The following is a 23,618-nucleotide window of genomic DNA, read 5'->3' as shown; positions in this document are numbered from 1 at the left end:
TCAAATTATGTGTTATGTAGTTGTATCAAACATTATGTGTTTTGTATTGTATCTTAAGCTGTTACTTGTATTGTCTGTTTCTTGGACAAAAGCAATGATAATGGTATGTGTCAAAGACATATACAGAGATACACGCACACACGCATACACCCACAAACACACACAAGTAGGTCTTATATCCATACGCGAGCAAAGTGCACTGACGGAAAAGAAAAGAATAAATTGGTTGCTGTGGTGATACTTTCTGGCAGGCCATCTCGTAAGTGTGAATGATGCTCTTACTTTTGATAATCGTAATGACGGAGCAAAATAAATGTGTTTTTGCGGCTCGTTATTCAGAAGTCAGTTTTGCTTGCAGTTTCTTATTAGCGTTGGTTGAACAGTAACTGTCACTACCTGTTTCCGTTTGGAGATTACGATCATGCAGTGGGCATACTTCCAAAGAGCTTGTAAGATAAATACAATGATCTGTATCATCACGTGTACATGTCTGTCAAAGGGGGAGGGTCTGGGCTAGTGACAAAAATTTAAGACTGAAAAAAAAAAATAAGTGAGTACTATAGTTTCCGTTAAAGGATTTTATTAAGAAAGTATTCTTTTTATCGTCTTCAGGATAGAAAAAAACAACAACATTTAGTACCTTCTGATGGCTCATGAAAATAACTTTTACCGAAGAAAAAGTAAGCAATAATTTGCTTTTATTTTCATGCTCTTTCGTAATGCCTTTAACGCATCTTTCCTTTATTTTCTGTCATCAATTTAATTCAAGTAATTGCGGCAATTCAAACCATCTTGAGACCTATCTAAAAGATAAGGCGATCAATGACATTATAATGCGGTGACCTGAGATCATACGGGAAGAAATCCTTGCACTGCCAATTAATACTCTAGACTTTCTAGATATATTGATAAACCAAGGAAAGTTATTTTATTCTTCTATGTCTTATTTTGCCATGCTTGTGAACTTGATGACAGAGTATCAATCTTATGTAATCTTATGCTGTCCAATAAGTACAATTATTGTGCCGTTCCATAATGGATCCGTGTGGGGATTTTTTTCAAGGTTCTTTATATTGTAACTTATTGTATTCGTGAGTGTAGATATCTTTTGTAAAACCGTGCCCCATGGAAAACCATGCGAAAATTATTATTTTGTCTCTTCTGATGATAGGCCACTTGGCGCATTTTCTTCACTTTGTCTTTTCTATTCTAAACAGCTTATCTCACTTGAGTATTCAAATCTGCATGATGAAATATATTTCAGACTGAAATAAAAAGAAACAAACAAACAATAATCTTAATTCGATCAGTTATGATAGCTCAGATTTTTTGACAATAGATTCAATTCAATAGTGGTCTCTGTCTCAATTACCATTGCTCACTAGGAGAATGCAATGGCGTATTTGACAGCTGCATCAAAAGTAGATATATCGCTTTGCTATTTTATGACATTGAATATGGGATTCAACGTTACTAGAATGTGCATAATTATGCTTTTTTGGCACAAATTTTGACGCTTCAGCATGAAGTAGCATTATGCATGACATAATTGTGACTTTCGTTTATACTGCATGTAGTTCTAGCGTAACCCATAAGTATAAATGAACTGCCTGAAACCGTCCGACAGATTACTCTCTAAACTATACCCAAAACCGCCCTTCCGCTTTTTTTTTTCATAGTTTATGCTTTACTATTTTTATAGTTTTCATATAGAACCCATGAAAGAGGTCAAAGGTCAACAAAAGTATGTCAGAATTATTTCTGTGACACACAAGTCTCTTGGTAAGACCTTGGTAGCCTTTTCTTAAATAAACTTAACTTATATTGTAACTTATATATTAGACAAAAATAAAAACATGATAAACATGCAGTGATCTATAGTTTGCACAGTTTAGAAAGTTGTCGAAATGAGAGTAGAATATTGCTGAACTTTCAAAGGAAAAATAGGCCAATGGCATGTACGGAATCTTCGGTAGCTGAGTTGATAATTGTCACAAAAGATGGATTCTTCTGAAAGGTTCTTCTTTCTCTGGTTGTTTTTTATGTTTTGTCGAAAATCAGTACGCATCTTTGTTTGTTTGTTCGTTTGTATTTGTCGACAGAGTTGATGGCCAGAAATGAGAACCTATTTGTTGTTGTTGGTTTCATTAACATGTACATTTTTACAGTGTATTCCTTTGTAATGTTCATTCTGGTTTTTGTTTCATGTTTGTTGTGTTTATGATAATGTATCCTATATTCTTTACCTGGTCGAATAAATGATAGTAATAATAACTTTGTTTGTTTTGTTTTGCTTGTCAGCCAAATTTGGGGGAGAATTGGCAGCCAAAGATGTGAAGACCTTTTTACTTTCTTCTTCTTCTTCTAATTTTCTTTGTTTGTTTGTTTGTTTCTTTCTTTCTTTTGGTGTGACCTGATCCTGATATGGAGAGATTTTTTTTTTCTTTTTTCCTTGTATGTCATGAATACAGAATTTAATGCCAATTGAACATATAATTTTGGGCCGCCTGTAGCACAATCCCATTTTTCACGCTGTCGAATCTGGTGGGAGTATTGATAGTCAATGAGTCTGCTATTTGGGTCACGGTTTTGAATAAGAAGAATAAGAAAAATTTTCTGGTTGAATTTAATTCAACCAGTCTTGATGGATGATACAATGGTTCATCACCTGGGACAGCATTTTGATGGGCGCCCTCTTCAGAGTGGTTATGTCATCTATTCAAAATGGCAGCTTCCAGGATCCCTCCTACGGCTATGAATTTGAAGCAGGTATGAGTTCAACGCAGTTTGTTTTCGTATTTTACCGCCTCTGAATTAATCTGATATGACTGTTTAGTAAATATTTTCCATTCTATATTCTAATCTTCATGCACTCATTCGTCCAGAACTAGATACCCCAATCCCAAGTTCTATTTTCGCTCTCGTGTGTTTTGCAGCTAGTCCCACAATGTGCCTTTTCATGTCATGTTCATAACAGAGTACAAAATAACGACCAATTGGCATGAGCATGGGTATATATGGCATGGCATAGGCCCATATACATGGCCATACGATGACAATCAATGTCATGCTCCACGTAAATTTACATCCACATCATCCATGTGAATTACGACATTTTACGTATTTGAAACGGCATACTCGTGAAATAGGCCCCACCACTGCGTGTCCGTCACTACTGAATACTACGGCGGCTCGCATATTACTCGTGAATTCAGCCCCACCGTGTGGCGTTCATCGGTAGGTAAGCACGGCGGTGGGGCTTCTTTCCACAGTATAATACTCATGAATGCGGCCCCACCAAACGGCGTTTACGCGAAATTGATACAGCGGTGGGGCCGATTTCCACAGCATAGCATCTTTCGTACTCTCTTTCTTCACAGAAGGACTCCCTAATGTCCCTCGACTAATTTAACGGCCAATTTAACCATAAATACAACCCTACCTAACCCTAAACCCTAACCCTAACCCTAACCCTAGGACCTACCCTTGCTTGCTAACGCATGGGTGCACGCGCACTGCGGTGGGGCCTATTTCACGATTTTGCCTTTGAAACAACATCACCACATTCTAACGTGTGTTAGTGGGCGTATAGTTTAATAGCATGGTTAGTACTACTGAGCCTTTTTATGTGTAATACTAATTGACTGGGTCTATAAAAAGTGCAGTTTTTGTCGCATCGTTAGTTTGGTCAAGCTAAAGTAAAAGTCAAGAGCTACAGTGTACCTGCTGTGTAACGTTCAAAGATTAACTGTTTATAGGTCTAGGCGGTTATTTTCGCGAGGGTTTAATTTTCATGAATTTCGCGAAAAACAGTTGGATCGCGAATTTAAAAACACGTGAAAATGTCACCATGCACTAGGGTAACAATGCATGTAAGATAGCAAAGGTGTAAATTCGCGAAAACAACATCTCGCGAAAATGTCTGTGACCCGCTAATGCGCGAAAATATCTGTATGCAAAAATAACAGCTTACTGTAAAAGTGGATATTTTCGCGCGACTAATTTTTTGCACTTGGCTGGGTCAGAAGAGTTTCGCGTGTTTTTAATTCCGCGGCATCAAGACGTCATGCACAGGAACATATGGCAAGCAAAAATATTCGCGGGCTTTTATTTTCGCGCTAGTTTCTGGTTGCGAAAAATGCGCGAAAATTTCAACATCGCGAAAATTTCCACTTTTACAGTGTAGGCCTAATACAGTAATACAGTAGATGGTGCCTACATTGTACATGCTCAACATCACGCATGATGCTATCCAGTCACAGTTTAGCAGTAGGCCTGCTTTGTGTTTTTTATTTGAGATACTGTACACGCCGAATATTTCGTGAGGTTTTTATTTTCGTGAATTTCGCAAGTCAGGTGCTATTCGCAAAATTAAAGACACAAAAATATTAACTGATCCCGAATCAGGTGTGGATGTGATGTAGGCATGTACATTCCTCCATTCAGTACAAGACTACACGATCGCGAATGTAACCACTGGCGAAATCGTCGGGCATTCCCAATTAGCGAAAATTTAGACCAGCGAAATATGCCGTATACGGTACCAACATGTACGTGTAGGTAGGCCTATACAACTGCAAGCACGGTTCTACAACAAAAACTCTTCGTTTTGCGCTGAGCTCTTTTGCCAGGATTAGTACATTTAAACATGGACCTGATTTCAATTAAAGTCATAGTCACATGGTATGAATTTTGTTTTCTTCTTTTTTTATGTGTACATTAACTTCTGTTATTGGCACTGAAAAGTTGATTGTCTTATGTTGTTTTAGAATTCTATTCCAAGCTTGCATGATGTTTTAATTGTAGAGTAAGACTACAGTGTAGTCTACGTTGGAAATGAAATGTAAGTACACATGTATGTAGATTTTACCTCCAGTGATAAGTACAGTGTATGTTTTGATGAAAGTAGAAACAGAGTTTACTGACAATATGGCATCCACAGTACATTACAAACAAATGACTGTGGAAAGTGCTGTTGTTTCCTGAAAAGGGTTATAATCAAAGACGTGCCAGTAGGTTGAATCAAGGCACATTGGTAGACACAAAGAAGACATTAGTTTATCTTATGTCAGGGGTGAGAAGCAATCATCACTGTTTGTTTCTGTCTGTACCCAGTTCATGCTTCGTCAGCAGGTTTTATCCCTGTACCGTGAAGTGATGAGAGCTCTGCGTGCAATGCCTGATGATGCCCAGAGATCAGATGTCAAGGCGTGGGCCAGAGAGGAGTTTAAGAGAAATAAACATCACACTAATGAGGTAGGAAATGATTTAAGGAATACATAACTCTTAAAGGTAGATGATTTTGATATTCATTATTGTATCTTTAAACACAGATGCACCCTTTTGCATTAAAAAAAAACGAATGAAAATGTGTGCTCTTTCTATATGACGCATAAAACACATCTTTGAATATAATTTGTGTATATTCATACAATGTACAGCTTGTTCTTTCATTTCATATATTTCTGCTACAACCTGCATCTTTTCTTCATACGTATTTTGTAGCACAAAACCATCTTACTGTCTATATCAGTGATAGCCCCCAAATACAATTTTCATGCAAGATGTTATAGTATTGACTGCACATTTCAACAGATTTTTCTGATACAATTCAAAATGGTCAGTGAATGGATGCCAATGGAATGTTAGCTGTTACAGTATAGCTAAACAGAACTTTACGACAACCATCTCATCAAGACAGTACGAGTGATCTTGAAGAACTTGGTGGCATTATCTTGCCAGTCTCCATAGTGTGGATTCATGTTAGTGCAAAAACTGATGTGTAGTGTGTCTATTCTACATGGACTGAAAATTGTCATGTCAAGGTGCCATTTTGAAGACTTTCCTCAATAACAAGAAAGTGACAAGGCAACATCTCACAACTCACATGGGTGTCATAGTAACTTGTTTAAAAGTGCAAACGCAGCTATTGCCACCTTAAAAACTCTGAAACAAACAAAGAAGGGAAAAAGGCATCTTCTCCAAACTCACAATTCAACATTCCTTTCCACAAAGGGACAGGTGCCTTGTTCAGGATGAGAAGGCAAGAAGACCACTTCTCAACTGGTTTGGATTTCTTGTTTGAGACCACCATGCACCTGTAAGGTTTTGATACAATACACATATGTCACCTTCTTATTCCAAAGAAAGTATTCAACCATCTTTTGAGAAGTTGCCTTTACAATGTATGCCTCCTTTTCCCCAAACGGCTGCCATGGTGAGATTCTACAAGTTGCTTTCTTGCCTACATCTAAACGGTTGCCAAGAAATACTTAATGCCACCCAGCATAAGATATCAATACCAGTCAGTCTCTTCCCATTATGTTTTCAAATTAGGGAAGAAAATCTGTAAGCTATCATATGTCCGCAAAATGCTACTACTGTACATGTATTTGTTGTGTTGTAGACCAGCGTAACAGGAGTGTACATACAGTAAAAGATATTTTATTTTTCTGAATGTCTCAACCTCTTCCTCTTGTTGTAATAGATGGTGATTAAGATGCTTCTAACACAAGGCCGCCAGTCCCTCAGGGAACTCCAAAAGACTGTGAACATGACTAGGTGACGAAGGATAGTGGCCAGATTTACTGTGCTCATTGGACACTTGAGTTAACCCATCACTCACAGGAATGAGGTGTAAAATGGTCCAAAATGACCATTTTCGGATGTCAGTGGATGAAATGGAATGATATCTGATTTGGTGAAGGGTGCAATATCACCTTCAACTGGACTTCATTACACAACCACTGGCACAAAGTGAGAAATTGACTTGATTGTAGCCTGAGAGTTACTGTACCCTACTACAGTAGTATGCCCATGAACTTCCCAGTTTGTTTGAAAGTCTCATGTGGGTGTGTTTTACAATGACATCTGATTGAGATCTCAAGAGTACATGTGAAGGCAGTACATGTACTTGTTGATAGCCTCCTGTGTGTGACTATGGTATTGAGAACCCAGGGATAGCTGATACTGGACCAGGTGGATGCCAGCTGTAGTGATTATGTTTTCTGGTGGTTTCATTCCCCAAACTTCAAGAAATGGAGCTGGGAGACACAAAAAAACTGGAGAACCTGAAACTACCATGAGTGGCTTTTTTGAAGAGAGCAAACCTATTTTTTAGTCATGTTTAAATTCTTGATCAAGTAATGATCCTCATTGTCATTGTTATTATGCAAACTTATCAGATTCAGGTATTAATGTGGGGAGTTCTTATGGTATCTTAAACTCTATGTCTTTGTAAGTGTAATATTTTGTATACTGTAATGACAAAACTGGTTACAGAATGTGTGTTCATTTGGAAGAATTTAGCCACAGCAACAAAACAAGTCATGATGCATAATTGATAGTAATATGTACTATATTTGTAGTACATGTAGAAAATGTAACATTAATGTCATTTATGTGCAATGCACTTACACATGAATTCAATATTTTAAAGAGATTTTCTATGAATACAAATGAAAATTTGGTCTTCCAACTTTCTCTCACATACAACAAAGGCCATTGAAGTTTTTGCCCTATCCACTGTATACACCTTTTACCATAGTGGAGTGTTCACAATACTGTAGATTTACACTGCAAGATAAATACATGTCTTTATCAAAGTTAAGTGGACCACTTGAATTCTGTTCTATTATCTGAGCTCATAATGCATGCATTCTCATAGGCCTTGTAAGTTGCTTGTTCATTTTGTTTTTTCCAGACTTAGAATGAGTGCATGTACACATGAAATGGGAAATCCAAATTGCATTTCTGTTTTATGCTATGATTCAAAGGAATGTCAAGCAAACAAGAAAACTTGTTTTTTTTCTTTGAAAAAAATAAAGAATGGCAAATGAATTAATTGTACAAGATCCCTTTTCTGTCGTAATTTGCATATACACTTGTACTGTATTCTCAATTTCAAAGTCAGATTATTTGTCCTGTCTACTTAATGCTTTCTTACATATATATGTTTGTGGTTCACACAAAAAGAAGCTTGTTATTCTTAAATATGTTTGTACTCCTTTTCTCTCTATTTCTATTTCTTTTAGTCAGTGAGGTTAAAAGAATAGTATACACCTGAAAATTAACCAAGGAATGATAGTCTTTGGGTTCTAATAAAGACCTACACACTTTAAAACTATTTTATAAAACACTTTTATGTGTTTTTAATTGAAATCTTGTTAATGATGCTTAGACTGATGTCTTTTTAAAAAACTGCAGTCTGATCATTTCAGTTTTAGTTGTGAAGAAGTGCTTAAAATGTGAGAAATATATGAAAAATGTCCTGAAGATGCCTTTATCATTAAAAATTGACAGTCAGCAATGTACTTGCCCTAATACCACCCACACGCATACACATGTGCACATTTCAGTTCAGTGTACTTATATACATACAAGGTGTATATGTATATCAAATATGCAAAATATCATGTATCAGAAAAATTACTCTGTAGCTATTTGGTATGATATATATATATATATATATATATATATATATATATATATACATGTATATATATATATATATACATATGTATATTACATATATATATATATATATATATATATTTATATACACGTATAATATATCTATATATGGTGTATATATGAAGAGTTTGTTTGCAAAAACTTATGTCCATTTTTGAAGATTTTGAAGTATGGTCTCTGTCATAAAGTACAAAATAATACCTTTCAAATGATATATTGGTCACTACATATAAAGGTATATTTTTGAAGTTATGGTCAAAAGAAGCAAAAAATTTCTTATTATTCTCTTTATTTTTCCTGACCTTTAATCGCAAATATCTCCATTTGACAAATATGGACTTATCGGTTTTTGCAAACAAACTCTTCATATGTATATTACATATGTATATAATCCTAAATCCCAACTCAGATGGACTTGCTTTAAAAAGGCACATTATGTGGACTTTATTTTTAGGTTGTCTTTTGTATTAAATTCAGCCCCAATTTAAATTGTTCTATGTTGAAAAATATTGGTCTAAACTTTAGAAGGACATGTCCCACTATTGCAATAGACCTCGTAATATAAGTTTCTGAGGCATGTACAATGTAAGGTCCATCTGAGGTACGCTTTGTAATTATATATAATTATATATATTATATATATTACTAATTAACATATATCTATATATTATATAGATAAGTTAATTAGTTAATATATAGATATATATTTATATATTATATAGATAAGTTAATTAGTTGATAGTTGGGTATATTTCTTATGACTTGACGGAAGCAGGAGTTCCAGTCATATCACCGACATCGACCTCATAGCTGGATATTCCGGGATTGATATTCCTTTTTGTTTCACACTGGGAGAGTACTTCTACTGGCCTCCTTACTGCGCTACAAGCCAAGTAGCTCACATTATTCTACGTGACAACACTCATGTCAAACGTTAAAGAAAATTAATTCAAAACTTTACTGTACATACCTTGGAATTATTCGGAAAGTTTACTGAATCGTGTTTTTCAAATGTTAGTCAATTAATTGAAAACTGCATAATAATAATTACAGAATACAATATACTTTCAGAATATGAAATGAATTATAAACACTTCTATGCATACTATTTTATACGTTGCAGATGTCCCCCCCCCCCTCTATTCCATGAAAGGTGTTTTCAAATGATAATACATTGTATTCACAAAGAGTTGACAGCTCTACTATGGTTGCGTGTGTTCCCATGAACGTACAAATAACTTACAAATTGTAATACATGTATAGCTCCCTCCCATGTTATCCATACATGGGATGAGAACACGGAGCCGTCTCAAGGCTCGAGCGGCAAAACAAATTTTTCATTGGCCAAGACGCCATTTATGCACCTTTGCTGTGATGTGTCTGAATTGATCCATCGGCCTTTTTATTGTGTGCGTACACGTATATAATACAAAGTACAATTGTACCTATTCATGGAGATTGGCCCCACCAAAGGTAAAGATGAACGATTTCAATATTGATGATTCAAATATTGTTGCAGCAACGGGATATTCGGACCACAGCTGACACAGTTGTTTCCTTACTTTTTGCAAAAGACTGAATGACTACATAAAAACGTGAAGTGTCTTGTTTTCTTCATTATCTCACGCCTTAGAAGCTATGATAGGCCTACATTGCATTCATGATCAGGGGCGGATCCAGGAATTCCGTAAAGAGGGGGCGTGTTTACAAAATTAAAGGGGGGCGCACGCACCCCTCCCCCCATTTTTTTTTCTTTTTATTTCTTTTGTTTCAACAAAAAATAAAGGGGGGGGGGGCGTGCGCCGGTTGCGGTCCTCCCTGGATCCGCCCCTGATGATGTTACTCAGCTGTAGAATGTGCAACGCAGAGGTCGCGGGCCGATGCGGGGTCAAGAATCTCCGGGCGGAACCTTCCGGAGTCATGTGTTACTTTGTTTGTTTATTTGTTTGTTTATGTCATTGTTCATTGTTCAATTTTTGTTCGTTTTCTTTTTCTTTAAGTGCAGCCCATAGCCTCCCCTCCCCCTCCCCCAGTTCCGTGGCAACAAATGCAAATTAGTCAAACGCAGGACTCGTTAAAGAGTCATGAAGAGCATAGTATGTAGGCCTGCTTCCATTCACTCCTCCGTTAATTCTGAGTCGAACAGATTTTGATGTCACAGTATTCCCAGATCTTTTTCTTGAGCGTGGTAAAACACCACGGCCGCTCCCGTCTCCCTCCAGGGTTTCGGCATTTGTTGTGATCTCCTATGCCGCGTCTCTCGTTTCGCTCATCATCGTCCGTGACGTAGCCGTGTTCGTGTGGGTACTGCGATGTCCACCGCTGACAGGTCACGCCACTCTCCGTGTAATCGACATCTCCGCGGTATTCACGACCGTCTCCCGCCTCGCTCTGGAAACATGGATCTGTGACGGAAGGGATTGACACAAAATAATCATACACTAATACTCGGGCGGTTCTGTAATGGAAATTAGATCTTTAAATCTGAACGGAAGACTTATCTTTTCCAGCAACTTTGTGAATGATGTGTGACACAATTTGGGAGCCGGGCGCCTGTGAATGTTTCTACTAGATAAATGGCCCTCTATAAAAGCTGTTTCATCATCATCATCATCATCATCATCATTATCATCATCATCATTATCATCATCATCATCATCATCATCATCATCATCATCATCATCAAGTTAGGGGGTCATATGATTTTGGTTCGCACAAAAGCGGATAAATAACTAGAAATTTCGTGCTCGGCGGGTCGCGCAGCCGAGCACATGTATCCCCCGAACCCACAGCATCAAGAAGCAGACCCTACTGGATTTACCTTTCATGTATAAAGACAGAACAAGTGAGGGCGCCATCACCAAAAACCATAGGCATCTTTGTCTTATCATAATACACCTTCATGCCAAATTTGAAGATTGAAGAACTGCAGCCAGTAGAGCGCTCACAAGCAGACCCTATTGAATTTACCTTTTCATGTATAAAGACGGAACAAGCGAGGGCGCGCTCACCAAAAATAGGCCTCTTCGTCTTATCGTAATACACCTTCATGCCAAGTTTGAAGATGATCGAAGAACTGCAGCCAGTAGAGCGCTCACAAGCAGACCCTATTGATTTTACCTTTTCATGTATAAAGACGGAACAAGCGAGGGCGCGCTCACCAAAAACAATAGGCCTCGTCATCTTACCATAATACACCTTCATGCCAAATTTGAAAATGATCGAAGAACTGCAGCCAGTAGAGCGCTCACAAGCAGACCCTATTGGATTTACCTTTTCATGTATAAAGACGGAACAAGCGAGGGCGCCATCACCACAAACTATAGGCCTCTTCGTCTTACCATAATACACCTTCATGCCAAGTTTGAAAATGATCGAAAAAAATGATCGAAGAAGAACTGCAGCCAGTAGAGCGCTCACAAGCAGACCCTATTGGATATACCTTTTCATGTATAAAAATGGAACAAGCGAGGGCGCCATCACCAGAAACCATAGGCATCTTTGTCTTATCATAATACACCTTCATGCCAAGTTTGAAGATGATCGAAGAAGAACTGCAGCCAGTAGAGCGCTCACAAGCAGACCCTATTGGATTTACCTTTTCATGTATAAGACGGACGCGGACGCGGCGCGACAAGGCCAAATCCATGTATCCTCCGAACTCTGTTCGATGGATACAATGACGAGCCAAAATCGTTAGAATATTATAATATTCCTGAAGTATCTTATATGGTCTTCTATATAATAGCCTTGCTAAAATTCCAGCTTTGGCCCAACATCCACACCTACTACAACGATTACTGGTATATAATTATCATGATTATTATTATGCGTGTATTGTGACGTAACGAGAACAAAAAAATAACAGCGACATGGGAAACAACACGCACACGTAAGCGCGGAAAATGACCTTCGTCAACAAATTCAAATGTTTTATAGCAATTTTAATATATTTTCAATAGTCATGCATGCTTTAAGGCTACCACACGTCACCTCCTTTCCTCTTCCTCGCGTCCTTCTGATTGCAGTGGTACATGTTTCTGGTCTGCGCGACATCCAAATCGCTCAAGCCCTCCTCGTGGAGACCCAGCCGCGACAAGGGCAGCACATGGCGATACTTCTTTTTCATTCTGATGGTCGGCTTGCCGTTCGTGCTGAACGACGTCGAGGAGTAGTGCATGATCGAATCGAAGTCGTAAGGATAACCCTGTGACGTCACGTTCACGGCGTCGATCTTGCCGAAGTTCTCCTCCGTTCCCGGGGCGATGTTACGATGTACGATCTGCACGTACATGTCTCGATCTCGTCTACCCTGTCGAGTGATCACCAGGTTTAAAATGATAGCGAGTAACCTCCATTGAATGATAATTTTCAATGAATAACAGAATGTACACGAGTCCTTAATAATTTGAGTAAGTGACCTGCAATGTCGCTGACGCTGGATTTCGTCACTTAGCAACAGTTTGGGCTATCAATGTGGTAATTTTGTCGCCCTCATATTGTACCAAAGAGATCATGGACCACATTGTCAGCGGAAGCTTTCGGCTGATAAGCGATGACGAAACATTCCACAACAAACAGCAGAGAACGAGTGGTACAACCACTGAGACCTTTCGTGTAATTTTTGCTTTGACCATCGCGTTCTAAATCCGCCAATTTATGAACTTATTATGAGAAGACAATACGCATCTAGTCTCGAGTTCACGTCAATAGGTTCATCAGCAATCTTGAAAACTAACGTAGAACGTTGCGTAAGTTCTTTGATGCATTGTTGCTCTTTTCACAATCAAGATGTTATTCTCGTAGTCACGCGTGTCAGTGTAAATGAATAAACCATGGACAAATAACTAAGTGAAGCTAAGTGAATTCCGTGATAAACTAGAAAGCTCGTCAAATTTTGATATCATGCACGAGTTTTTTTTTTTTTTTCTTACCTGTTCATGCCAGAAGCCGATGGCATGGCCGAGCTCGTGTACGATTGTTCCAAACACACTACACCCAGGACCCATGGAAATCAGCTGCTCACCGCCATGTTTCCCTACAAATGACCAACATCTGGGTGGGGGGGGGGGGGGGTCAAAGAAGCACGAAAAACATAAGCATCATTTTCCGATCACATCATCATCTAATTACAAAGCAAAGATTTTTTTTTTTTTTTACTTGTCTTCTTGTGTTAAGTGTCATCATTACTGAAATGCACGAGCCCTGATGTGAAGGAAAGTCTATGACAATGTGTATACAATTAATTGATGCAACATTAACTAGGCACGAATATCAAAATTACATTTTGCTTTCCTACTTTATAGTTTTCAGAATGGCTTAAAAAAAAATAAAACTAACGTTGCACAAGACAATGAAAAGTATACGTATAGTATAGAACATACGTTTATGATATTACGCCTAGATTCTTACATTTTTAAGAAACCGTTTATCGGACACTGTTAACTTTTCGAAAGAAAATCATCCGATTATAAAAGTCGTCTTCGTTCATCTTCAATACGAATGGACAAGGGAGCAGCAATAATTCGGCCCCTATTCTATTCAGTCTCCGCTGGGGGCATTTATCATTATTATTATTATTATCATCATTTATTCGGCATTTGCAAAGCAATACAAGTGATAACAGAGAAACAAAATAAACAAACAAAACACAAGAAAACAAAGTGTCAGGCTTTTCCTGTTGAGCTTCCCTAAGGAGCCGGGCATCAACGAACAAAGTGCAGTTACCATGGATACCAAGACCAGTGTATAACATCCGCACAACCAAAGGATGCGTTTCTCCGATGGAGTCATTTCCGAGTTTTGTACATGAACAAACCGCCTGATTGAACGGGCCTTGATCGCCAGACAGAGTACGCATAATTTTTGCGTGCGAGAAACGGACAACTTGAAGAATAGCATGCGAAAGGAGGCGAAAAGATGAAATATTCTACTCTCCGTCGGACGTTATCCGGCAAGTTTAGGCGTGCATGTTGCAATCTTATTCTATAGCGTATTGGAAATAGTTTGCCATGACTCGGATTGACGCTTCAGCCCTTCAGATCAAACCAGGTTATCTCATTTCTTCTACAGCTTCCTAATTAAAACTCACAACAATTACCCGGGGAAATAGCCGAATCGCAGATAATCCCGATCGGATCTTTTCTTCGGAACAAACCGGATACACGTTCGGTTCTGCCAGTGCCTCATGGCCGACTTGAGTAGTCTGATGACGTCATTACCTGCAAACACAGATAGGACATGAAACTAATATAAGTAAGACCATGAGGTACATCCTCATCCATGTATACATTACGTAAAAAGCTATATAAAGTAATCATAATAATCCTATGTGAACATATATGACATTTTAGCTGTGACTGCACGTTATGCTATTCATTATGTCACCTGCAGTTATCTTTCTTAGTTATTTCCTTTTCTTCTTCCTCTTAATCATGTCTTCCTCTTTCCTCGTCTTGTTCTTCTTAATTCGCTATTTCTTATTCTTTTTGAACACGACCTTCGTTCTTACTCTTAATTCGATTATCGTTTTGACTTGTCTATAGATTCCTTACAAGTATTTTCTACTCCAAATTAACTAAGATTATCATCCTTATATACCATCATTACTGCAGCTGCTACCAAACTACTTTATGTATAGCAGTGATGCTACTCCAGTGTATTGCATCCTACGATTGAATACAATGAGAAATTATAGAAGTGATTATCGACGCCTCAATTATCAGTATTTCGTCATCATCAAGCCTTGTGACAACACGTACTCGTTTTCGTGCTCTTTTGACCAGTATTTTACCCCGAAATTACATGTTCTTTTGTCATCACGAGCTGAAATAACTGGTCTCTGCCACTGACAGTGGATATTGGATACTACAGTTGCCATCAAACGATCATGCCGAACCGTAAATCTGCGACAACACAGAAGGGGAAATCTCGAGGTAACGACGAGGAAAATCACGCCGAACAGTCCTCAACCGCGTCGCCTGAAACGTCGGGATGGGCAGCAGCCAGCAATGGGGGTACAAAATCTGGTAGCCCTGCTGGTCAATCATCCGAAGACCCACAAAGAGATTCCCGCCAAACATCGGATCTAGAGTCACCTGACCCGGTTCTAATGCATACCATCCATGCAAGAACAAGTCAACACAGCGCTGAATAAGACCGACACGCGTAACCGACTTGTGGAATCTATTGTTGCGGCAATCACGGAGCAGGTGACGCAGGATGTCTACAAAGCCATTGAACTTGACCTTCACCAACAAAAACAGCAGGTTGCGTCACCGACCGAGACTGTCAACCGGCTTCAGGGAAAGATCGATCGTCTGGAACAAATCTGTGAAGAACAGGAACAATAAACTCGCAGAAACTGTCTGCGTTTCCGTTTCCATGGCATCACAGAGCTGAAGGACGAAAACACCGATCAGCTGATTGTTGACAAAGTGCGAGAAAAGCTTCACATCGACATCACCCCCCTTCACATCGACCGCAGTCATCGAGTCACGCCAAGAGACTGGGATGGAGCGAAAACGCGCCCGATCATCATGAAATTCACGAGTTACAACAAGAGGATGGCCATCTACAGAAAACGAGCGGACTTCAAAGGATCGAACATCTACGTCCATGAAGACCTGACATCGAAGCGCCAACGTATCGTTGCTGACCTCCGCGAGCACGAGAGAGTCAAGAAAGTGTGGACATCGGACGGTCGCATAACATCTCTCACACACGACAACAAGAAAGTGTCAATCGCGTCCTTTGCTGACATCGAGAAACTGGACCAAACCGAAGGAGTAAGAAGCAAGCGTAAGTGAGAATTCACACCAAGTTAAACTACACCTCGTCTCATTATACAATATGAACGTTGAACTTTTGAACTCGAACCCTCGTTCTAGTCACATATACCCATGTATCATAATTATGTGAAAAGTCAGTTACAAATAATCAAAATAGTATTCTTTGCGTTAAATGTTTGCACTGGTGTCACGTGAAATGTGGAGTATCACTAAAACCTTTCAAAGTGAGAAGGATTGGATTTGTTCTCTTTGTATTTTTCAGGAATTACCCTTTTTCAATGTATCCCATGAGAAACAGACCGAGTCAATTCGGACCACAGTAAACTCGTCCCCACCGCACAATTATCATACTGAAGAAAACATATTTGGGTGTAATAATGGTCTCAATATTTCTCACCTTAATGTTCGAAGTTTAAGGGGTAAAGTCGACGACATTTGTCAGTATCTCATGTCAAATCCATTTGATGTATTTACAATTTCTGAAATGTGGTTAGATAATCGTTTAAGACAATTAAACCGGCAAACGATTATACAAAGGAGGCAATACCAAACGTATCTTATTATGTATAAATTGATCAATGATATGGTGCCAGTGTATTTATAAGAAATAGTTGTTTTTCGTGATGTCAATTTGTGAACTCGATATGCACTCTCTTGCCCACCAAAAATCAATACACCCCGTAGGGAATATTATAGAAGATCTCTGCATTATCAAGGGTCAAACCTTTGGAACGACTTACCTCGTTTTATGCCAGTTTTGTCATCTTTTCCCATATTTAAAAAACAGAGTAGAATTTTATCTCTCAAGTTTTAACCCTATTGTAATTTTTTACTAGGAAAAACAGAGTGCAATACATATTATGTTCATTTCTGTGACACTGGGAGCTGACATATTATTTGTTCTGTTGTTGTTGTTGTTGTTATAGTTGTTTTTTTAACTCGCGTTTTATATTCTCTCGGTTCCTCTTTTTTTTTTTCTTATTCATGCTGTATTCTTATCATAGTATACTTTTTGTTACATATATATTTTTTTCTTTGCTATCTGGTTGATATGTTTACGTTTGTTTTGATTGTAACGTTGTGCATTTGAATACATTTGTATATGTTTTTGTATCTTTTTATTGTGCAGGGCCCCTTGGTAGAGCAGTTTTTTTAACTGAAAGGGCTACCCTGTTGAAATTAAACGGAAATGAAATAAAATAAAATCATCATCATCCTCATCATCGTTATCATTGATTCATTAATTCCACGTACTAAATTCCTCGTCGATTGTGTACGGGATCACCCCATTCGACCAGCGTAAATTGTTGCCTTTGACGATTGCCCTGCGTCTACGCGGACGGCGATCGCGGATACGCAACGACGAGGCCTTCATATTGGCGAGTCCCTGACGTCGTCTATCTTCCCAGTCGAGAACGATATCGCCTTCGAAGAAAGGCGTGACGAAAGTGTCTTGCACTGTGTGTACGAAAGAAATAAAACACGGAGACGCTGTGGATAACCTCCTTCTAAACCCTTTAATAGTCACAAGGTACGTACAGCAACTTTCATTCAAAGTTGTCATGATTTCTAATTATGAATCAACATTGAATGTGGATTGAAAATGCCAAGAGCATTTTAAAAAATGGAAAACTATTGTCATTCACAAAGTACAAGTAAAGTATATATAGTACCTAATAAGTACATTTTGTAGCTTCTTTCGTTGAGCTCAAATCACACACACACACACGCACACATACACACACACACACACACACACACACACACACATACATGGTTTTTCTCTATTGATTGGCAAGGGAATAATTCTCTATGTTCGTATAAACTCGTCTTGTTGACGACGAGGAAACGCCACATTCTTCTTCAAAGAACGAAGAGCTGTTTAATCACAATTTACCCCGTCTGCATGGTATTATAGATGTATGTATAGGCCTACAGGAATGATCTGAATAAAGTTACATAAATATCATACTTACTTCGTCCATTTGGTCCAGGTACACTGATACGACATAGATGAGCTAGCGGTGGTGGACATAATCCTGGGAAATAATGAGACAAAATAAATGTAGTTAGATTAAGTAAAGCAGTCAAAATAATCAATAGTCATGCACTGTTAATTCGTGTATGATTCCATGTGAAAATGCAGACATAAATTCAAAGTGATTTTGAGATATCTTATGTAATCATTGTGCATTTACACCTTTCTTTGTCAACACAATGAAATATGGTGTTCAAGTGTATAGTCAGTAGGGGGCCTAGTCTAAACAAAGAGATAAATGGAGAAACGTGGCGAGTGTGGTCAGTGGGCATTGGGCATTGTCCACTCTCCAAATGAACCACTGCGTCATGGAGTGTTTCCAAGAATTCAAAGGAGGGATAAGTGGCTGAAGTATTCATACGTGACGATATGAATGAAAGAACACCGATGGTCTTACTTGACCTCGCTGCAGCCGGGAACAGAATCCATCTTTCATGTCTACAGGGGCAGATCAAGGAGTTCCGTATTAAGGGGAGGCGCCTTTGCAAAATTAAAGGGGGGCACACGCCCCCTCCCCCCCCCCCATTTTTTTCTTTGGTTTTAACCAAAGAGGGTGAGCGCGCCCGGTGCGCCCCTCTGGATCCGCCACTATTTCTATAAGCATAACAAGGATTTGGTAGCTATATGTTCTTAGTACGATCACTGATCTCCAAGAGCTGAGCCCTACCATTCTCCTTAGGCATGATAACCGAGTATACAGTCAGGTGCATATCTACCTGGGTCAAAAGGGAAAACATCTTGTATATAATGTCGCACCAGGTTGGTCTAATTCAGTGAGGAATGAACCGCACTCGGCGGTCCCATAAGAGAAAGATACCCACTTCATTGGGAAGAAGAAGAGTAGATGGGAATGATAAACTGTCTTGACATTAAAACAATATGCTCTGTACGTTTGACTTGACATAAGTCTGAGAAAATCCCCCTATTGATGAAAAAAACAAACTTTGCCTATATTTATGGTCGAGTTCGCTATGTTGTGCAAACTGTTGACAGGCCTTTAATCTTTCCCACGCTAACCCGCTGTCGGCGCGGTCGTGACATTTGACAAGGGGTACAATCTTCCTATCAATTCTTTCTCTGCGTGGCGCCCTCAACCTTTCTCTGCAAACATCCTATCATAGCATCATAGAGATCCCCCCCCCCCCTCGTGATTTCAGAAAGTTGCCCATGTATTGTAGGAAAGGTTGAAATAAGACGATTGCTTTGCAAACAATCATCTGAAGGTTAAATGAAGGAGGAGAAAAGTGGGAAGAAGACAGTAGCTGTGAATGAAGGGAAAATGATATAGAGATGATCAGGAGAAGGAAGAGAAAAAGACCGAGCAGAGGTATTAAATAATATGACTGTCTGTGAATGAACCTCATAGGGACATTTCATGGCCGGCGCAACCGTGGGGGCCGTGGGGGCTCGGGCCCCCACACTTTTTGTGCACCATTCAAAGGAATACATAAGGTGTCATCACTTCGGGCCCCCACACTTTTTTAACCCGGAAGAACCCGGAAGTGGACGGGTAGAGATGAGGTATGAGCCGACGTGTTTTTTTGTTTGTTTGTTTTGTTTTTTGTTTTGTTTTGTTTTGTTTTGTTTTGTTTTGTTTTGTTTTTGCTTGTTAGCTCATGAAACCCGGAAGTGGGCCCCCACACTTTTGAAAACGCTGCGCCGGCCCTGCATTTCGTCAGTAACAATGACGTCATAACGTCGGCGTTACCTAAATTCGGATGGATGCAACACACATTGATCATGAGCTGTTGATAACATGTCGGAAACGAAGCTGATAACCCGATTTATGTTACGATACTGCTAGTAACCTATACAGGATCTGTAGACAAGACTGTTGGAATAACTGCAGATTGGAACTGCATGGTTTTGTTTTTTCAAATTCAGGACACAGAAAACCTTAGAGAAGTGAATTATATTAAGGATAACACCTATGTTGCGAATGTTGTCCTTGGTAGAGTGTAGATAAACCAAAGTCACGTCAGAAAGACGTAAGAGGCGGTGACATCACTTTAACACCCTGTATGCGTTCAAGCCATGCACATGGTTTCAATATTATCATTATCCAAACTATAATATCATCATAATCACCAATATACGTTAGTACACCAAGTAAGACCAGTACACTCTGTTCAGGATTATGATTATGAGCATAATACAGTTGACATTATGGTGATACACGTAGCAGTGACAAAAAGGAATAGTATATCAATAAATAATTGATACCGTAATCAATGCATGTTCTATAGATAGTAACCCGTTAAAGTGTCATTGTCGAAATGACCCTATCTTATACAATCATTCATAGCATGCATGTTCATCATCGTTACCTTAAAAGTTTTCATGTTATTTAATACGAGCTTTGAGGCAAGCAGGTGTTCTTCCAACCCCTTACCTTGATTGATCTCCCATGGTTCTCTCACCACCGTCTCTTCATCATCCTCCGCCTCCGAGACTCGCCCATCACCTCCATCACTTCCTCCCCTCCTCGGTACAACAGGAGCAGCCCTTGCCATCCGGTGTGAACCATCAGCTTCCGGGTGGAGCTCCACGCCCAGCACTAAGTCACCTGCTACCAACGCCTCGTCGGCAGATCGGTGCATCCCTGCTGGAAGAGGCTTGACGACGCCTACCAAGATTGGTAGGAGAAGCAGTCCGTGTTTCACGGGAAGGCATCGTAACCATCCTCTCCTCGAGGAAACCATCTCCTTCACAGTTATCATGATAATCCACAACGATCCTTGAGAAAGATGAAATCCTCGTTTTCTTTGATTCCTTTTCAACGGTGCACAGTGATTTCAACGGTAAATTTTGAATAAAGTGTAATGACACTCAGAACTTCGAGTTTACATTGGCAACCTGCTTACTCTCCGAAGCAGGATGGTAACACTGACTCTTCTGTGACTGATGGCATGTCATATTTATGCTATATAGTCTCTTAGCGGCGAGCAGCACAGACATGTCATGCTCAAGGTTTGCCAACTATTCTCACCTGACAATTACGCTCTTCGCCTGAACATTGTATTCGTTGGGAAATGTTGTTTTTACCTCTCGAGAATAAGAATCCAGGATTTTCCCGACGATTAGATTATGGTTTCCATGATTTTACCTGACTCATTGAATGCGGACTTTAACTCACAGCAGCTGTATTTTGAATTTGGTGAGAAATTGACGCGTTGTCATCAAAGTCGAATGCGAAGCCCGGAAACTCGTCTGAACATAATGATCGCCACGAAAATTAGGTTAGGGCTTCCTTCGAAGCGTTGACTGATGTTTCGAAGGGAGCTAATGTCACTGCACTATTTCAAACCCACGCTCTCGATGATCATCGTGACAGAACCGAACATAGCGATCACGTCATCGTCTGACTTGAGATCTCCGTCAACCATCTATGAGATAGGGAGAACAGCATGGACCTCCAGTAACGAGACTCAGAAGTCGGCTGCACTTGCAATCGCTACGAGCGCAAACCCAGAGTAAACGTGTAACCGTGCTGCGATAGTCCCTCTCAATGGAGAAAACGATGATGTTGAAAAAGAGCGATTTACCAAGTTTGCCTTAGTACATACTTCAAATTCATATGCAGCTGTTTTTGATGGGATTTTTCGTGACCGTTGTTTGCCCTGCTGTGTCCAGGTTTGGAGAAGAGAGGAGGTCAAAGCTCAAAGGGACGGGATGTTTTGTTTAGTTTCTAGTCTGTGCAGATATAACAGAGGAAAGGACTCAATAAAGGGAGGGCAGAGAATACCAGCACACACAAACAGCAAGCTATTGTCCAATCACGTTCGTATAGGAAATGTGGACATCATTATAAACGATTCGTCGAAATTGAGGGGATTATTATATACTGAGGTGCAAATCTTGCTTTCAAGCAATGCCACTATCAAGTTAACCAACTGCATTGATGAGGCTAGCAACATTATACCACAAGATTTGTAGTTTCGCCTACTCAATGACGTCATCCCCCAAAGTAGCATTTTGTAGATTTTATTTTCAAAACGACAAAGAGCTATTGTGTGATATTAATATCAAAGTGATATTGATATTAATTTAATATTAAATTCGAACTTGAACTTGAACTTGAATATGAACATATTAATCATAACGATCACTATTCGAAAAAAATAATAGTAACCAAGGGAAAAAAAAACACAAACTAAGATATGCCCAAGCTCTGCCAAATCACTGTCGGAATGACAATAGAATGGTAGGTATTAGGTACACAGCTGGATGAATTACAAGCCAGCATGTGAGAGTTTATCAGCCACAAGCTTAAAGGAACAATACTTTTCTTATAGCGAAAGTCTTTCTGTTATGATGTCATAACGAGACGTATAGTGAGTTTAGATGATGAGCCACATTTTGAGAGACCCATAATGCTATAGGTGGATAATAAAATTGTCAGTCAACAGGATTTTATGATTTACCACACACAAAAAAAGAACATTTTCTCGATGCGTTTGAGCGCACTGTGATCTATTAGCACAGGCGGAATAGCAATACAGTTTGAAATGTTTTAAGTGTTTAAAAAAATAGATTTGTCAATGGCAACCTAATTGTTTGTGGCAAAAACAAAAAGTCGCAGTGAAAAAAAAAGGAGCGCATTTTTTCAATAGGAGTCCAGTACGGTTTATCTATGCCTGTTATCAGTGATATTTTCATGACAATTTCCTTCCCCTCCCCCGCCCCGAGTTTGACATTTTCTGCCACGAACCGTTATACTTGACCCTTAACCTATCATCATAAATAACCCTCGAATATGATTGTGGAACAGAGCAGGTGGATTATTTGAAGAACACCTGAGACAGTGTTGTAGGTCCTATGTTTTTGAATAATTCAAAGAGTGTAAAGAATAGGAAGCCAAATTTACAATGTTTACTATATAGGATCGTGACATTATTGTAAAAAAAAAATTAGACATAACATAAAGACATGAATTTTTGGGTGGAGGAAGAGAATCAGACTGTTTAATTTTCCAAGCAGAAAATGTTTTCTAACAATGACTTTATTCCTGTTGGTATACAACCATGTTATGGGAAAGAAAAATGAACACATTATATAAGTATGATACAAAGATAAACGAAAAGATGAATTACCAACTGATACTCAGTGAATATCAAACTTGAAAGTTTATCATACAGATAAAATGGACAAAAAATATAGTTGAATAGAATGATTAAAAGTTGAAAACAGTGAATGGGATACTCGCTTTGAAACAGAGAGACGTAGGATAGCATAGTGACATGCACTGTGACTTAACAACACTGATTGAGCTAATTACATTAATCATTACACCTAATGAGTAAATTAGACTGAGAATA

At 39.0% G+C, this 23,618-nt stretch overlaps 2 protein-coding genes across 3 annotated transcripts; one reads left to right on the top strand and one right to left on the bottom strand.

Moving 5' to 3' along the window:
- The first annotated feature begins 2,708 nt into the window (after positions 1 to 2,708).
- LOC140242657 (LYR motif-containing protein 2-like) lies at positions 2,709 to 8,312 on the top strand. 2 transcript variants are annotated; one of them, XM_072322414.1, is made up of 3 exons: positions 2,709 to 2,769; positions 5,116 to 5,256; positions 6,488 to 8,312. In XM_072322414.1, the coding sequence occupies exons 1-3, from the start codon at positions 2,725 to 2,727 to the stop codon at positions 6,563 to 6,565; spliced, it is 264 nt and encodes an 87-aa protein (XP_072178515.1). In that variant the 5' UTR covers positions 2,709 to 2,724; the 3' UTR covers positions 6,566 to 8,312. The 2 variants fall into 2 exon arrangements, with proteins under 2 accessions (XP_072178515.1, XP_072178516.1); XM_072322415.1 differs by having other exon boundaries at positions 2,718 to 2,769; positions 5,134 to 5,256.
- Positions 8,313 to 10,595: 2,283 nt separating this feature from the next.
- Positions 10,596 to 21,686, bottom strand: LOC140242870 (zinc metalloproteinase nas-6-like). Its single transcript, XM_072322616.1, has 8 exons — positions 21,608 to 21,686; positions 20,693 to 20,926; positions 18,239 to 18,301; positions 17,517 to 17,720; positions 14,573 to 14,693; positions 13,407 to 13,527; positions 12,466 to 12,784; positions 10,596 to 10,877 (listed from the first exon to the last, which is right to left on the bottom strand). Exons 1-8 carry the CDS (start codon positions 21,684 to 21,686, stop codon positions 10,600 to 10,602), a joined length of 1,419 nt encoding a protein of 472 aa, XP_072178717.1. The 3' UTR covers positions 10,596 to 10,599.
- Between the last annotated feature and the right edge of the window lie 1,932 nt (positions 21,687 to 23,618).

This window comes from Diadema setosum, chromosome 19 (genome assembly GCF_964275005.1).
Source record: "Diadema setosum chromosome 19, eeDiaSeto1, whole genome shotgun sequence".
NCBI classification, from domain to species: Eukaryota; Metazoa; Echinodermata; class Echinoidea; order Diadematoida; family Diadematidae; genus Diadema; species Diadema setosum.
The sequence above is the reverse complement of the archived record's forward strand: the minus strand, read 5'-3'. Positions and strand labels throughout refer to the sequence as shown.